General features: G+C 46.6%; 1 protein-coding gene across 1 annotated transcript; it reads left to right on the plus strand.

Moving 5' to 3' along the window:
* The first annotated feature begins 504 nt into the window (after positions 1-504).
* On the plus strand, positions 505-2,216 carry LOC123119001 (actin-1). Its single transcript, XM_044538637.1, has 2 exons — positions 505-1,061; positions 1,171-2,216. The coding sequence occupies exons 1-2, from the start codon at positions 608-610 to the stop codon at positions 1,848-1,850; spliced, it is 1,134 nt and encodes a 377-aa protein (XP_044394572.1). The 5' UTR covers positions 505-607; the 3' UTR covers positions 1,851-2,216.
* The last annotated feature ends 1,191 nt before the right edge of the window (positions 2,217-3,407 follow it).

Below are 3,407 nucleotides of genomic sequence, written 5' to 3' on the forward strand. Positions count from 1 at the left end.
TTCTTGTGTTGGGCCTGTGTGTTGGAGATAACATGGCGGATAGTCCGGACAACCATATTTCTCCCTCACATATGATTTGTATTTGGGAAGACCGAATTATACAAACTGTTGAATTTTGGGGAGCCTACTGGGCGCCCATTTGATATCTGAGCAACGTCCGACTTCGAAGACGACTTTAATCATTTGTTCGATTCATTTATATATGCATTATAGCCCGTAGCAACACATAGACGACTTTGTTGTGGAGGAGAAAACCATGCATATGCATACTACTCGTGGATGAGAAAACCATATACATGCATGAATTTGTTGGTGTGGAGGTGAAAAGCGTACGTATGCATGGAACTGCTCAAAAAGAAAAGAAAAGAGAAGGAAAAAGTTAAAAGAGAGTCCCGTGGTGATGCATGGATTTGTGAGGCTGAGGACCCTCTTCCATGGAGGCGATGCGCGCGCGACGAGTGCGGGCCTCCGCTTCCACACCCCATAAATATTACCTGCCTCGGATCCATCCTTCACAGAAGGAGGTACTCCCTTGTGTTAGATCCAAGAAGCAACCACAAACAAGAATCAACAACAAGAGAGGAGGAGGAAGAAGAAGAGATCGAAGATGGCCGACGGCGAGGACATCCAGCCGCTGGTGTGCGACAACGGGACAGGTATGGTGAAGGCCGGGTTCGCCGGCGACGACGCGCCCCGGGCGGTGTTCCCCAGCATCGTGGGGCGGCCGCGGCACACGGGGGTCATGGTGGGCATGGGGCAGAAGGACGCGTACGTGGGCGACGAGGCGCAGTCCAAGCGTGGTATCCTCACCCTCAAGTACCCCATCGAGCACGGCATCGTCTCCAACTGGGACGACATGGAGAAGATCTGGCATCACACCTTCTACAACGAGCTCCGCGTGGCCCCCGAGGAGCACCCCGTCCTGCTCACCGAGGCGCCCCTCAACCCCAAGGCCAACCGTGAGAAGATGACCCAGATCATGTTCGAGACCTTCAACACCCCCGCCATGTACGTCGCCATCCAGGCCGTGCTCTCCCTCTACGCCTCCGGGCGAACCACCGGTACGTACGCCCGCCCGCCCGCCATTGCATCTTCTTCTTCTCGTTTCTTTCTTTCATTCATCGTGTCCACCGTGATCGATGACAAACAAACAAAAAAAACATTTGCAAGGTATCGTGCTCGACTCCGGTGACGGTGTGAGCCACACGGTGCCCATCTACGAGGGGTACGCGCTGCCCCACGCCATCCTCCGTCTCGACCTCGCCGGACGCGACCTCACCGACCACCTCATGAAGATCCTCACGGAGCGCGGCTACTCCTTCACCACCACGGCGGAGCGCGAAATCGTCCGCGACATGAAGGAGAAGCTCTCCTACATCGCCCTCGACTACGACCAGGAGATGGAGACCTCCAAGACCAGCTCCTCCGTGGAGAAGAGCTACGAGCTGCCCGACGGCCAGGTCATCACCATCGGCGCCGAGCGCTTCCGCTGCCCGGAGGTGCTCTTTCAGCCATCCTTCATCGGGATGGAAGCCGCGGGGATCCACGAGACCACCTACAACTCCATCATGAAGTGCGACGTGGACATCAGGAAGGACCTCTACGGCAACATCGTCCTCAGTGGTGGCACCACCATGTTCACCGGCATCGCCGACAGGATGAGCAAGGAGATCACCGCCCTCGCGCCCAGCTCCATGAAGATCAAGGTCGTCGCCCCGCCCGAGAGGAAGTACAGTGTGTGGATCGGAGGCTCCATCCTCGCCTCCCTCAGCACCTTCCAGCAGATGTGGATCGCCAAGGCCGAGTACGACGAATCCGGACCATCCATCGTCCACCGGAAATGCTTCTAGATACTCATGCATATATCCACCCCATTCCATCGTCATTATCTTATCTTATCATCATCACCAAACAAAACAAAAGTAAAGGCGCGCCGACGATGCATGGGATCATCACTACTACTGCTGCCGGGGCGCCCGTCCGATCGCCATCGATGATCCTTTTTTTCTTGTTTCCCTTTCTTTTTCTTTCTTGCCAATCTTTCTACATAAATCATGTTTTCTTTTCTCACTTCAATTTTATTTAATTGGAGAAGATGCTATCTATGCATCCCATTCCATCGTCATTTAATTTGTGGATGACGCGGTGGTGGTATGTTTGAATTCAATCTAATCCAATGGCCGGCTAGCGGCCGAGATGATTACTATTGATTATTATTTTTGTTAGAAAATCGATGTCACCCTTTTTATCTTCACAAACTCACGAGGAAAAATAATAATACGCGTGTTAATTACTATTCTCAACATCTACTGTAGTTTAGTCTAACTAGCCTTAGCTAATTTTCCATTGAATGTTAGTTACGGACTCCACTCAATGAATCTAGTTTCATATTTATAATTATTTAATATAACGTATATATTCAAACTTTTCAAAACTCACATGCAAACAATTTGGTGAAAAAAAATAGATGCTAAATATATCTCAACTTCTAAAAGTCATAAGTAAAGGAATCGGTGAAATGTTTGACATACGTAGTAATAGATATCCGAATTTCAGGGGCCTCCTTTGACTCAAAGAAATTTCATGGGATGTTTGTTTGATTTTTATGGTTGGAGTCCTTTAAAAATATCCGTCCACTCCAACCTTGTCTGAATTTACTTTAGTTCTCATGTGTTATTATTAACTCTTTCATCCAAATTCCACTAATTAGTTCTTAATCCTACAAGACAAGACGAGATCAAAAACTCTAATCTTGTGGGTTTTTTTTTTATTTTCTGTTCCCACATTCGAAAAATCCCATGAATATTTCAATAGCGGTCGGTTCTCCCTAGCGAACGATTCCTTCGCTAGTGGAGTAACGATCCACCAAACGAAATCGTTCGTTGGAAGAAGTCCCTCAGCGCGACCCCCCCCCCCCCCCCTTGTTGGGTCAAGAAAAGCGTGTTTCCTATGACGCACTGCCAGGTCTTTAAAACATGTATTTCAACCATGTTTTGAATAGCTACACAAACACAAAAATTGCCATGATATATGTAATAAAACTACAAAGATCCAAAAAACATATTATATATTTTTATGAAATAACTAAAAATGTCATGCTCTAAAATAACGAAAAATGGCATGCCTTAACTAATAAAAATACCATTATCCGGCCATGGTTTTGTATGAATTATTGACAAAGGTATATACAATTAATTTATTATGGCAAGAAGAATATGTCGCATTAAACGCAAATAATAATTCGCATGGCACCTATGGCAAAATAATTTTCCATGGTCTAATCAATAAAAATGCCAAGGTCTAAATAATAAATTTCCAAAGTCTAAATAACAAATTGTCATGATCTAAACAATAAAAGTGCCATGCTACGTAGAATACTACTATCATGGTGTAATTGATAAACTTGC

The sequence above is a fragment of the Triticum aestivum genome, chromosome 5D, assembly GCF_018294505.1.
Source record: "Triticum aestivum cultivar Chinese Spring chromosome 5D, IWGSC CS RefSeq v2.1, whole genome shotgun sequence".
Classification (NCBI taxonomy): Eukaryota; Viridiplantae; Streptophyta; class Magnoliopsida; order Poales; family Poaceae; genus Triticum; species Triticum aestivum.

Bases quoted from the DNA above. Each gene is read 5' to 3' on its own strand.
- LOC123119001 (XM_044538637.1), top strand. From the start codon at position 608: ATGGCCGACGGCGAGGACATCCAGCCGCTGGTGTGCGACAACGGGACA. The intron at 1,062-1,170 runs GTACGTACGCCC...AACATTTGCAAG, and splicing joins CGCCTCCGGGCGAACCACCG to GTATCGTGCTCGACTCCGGT.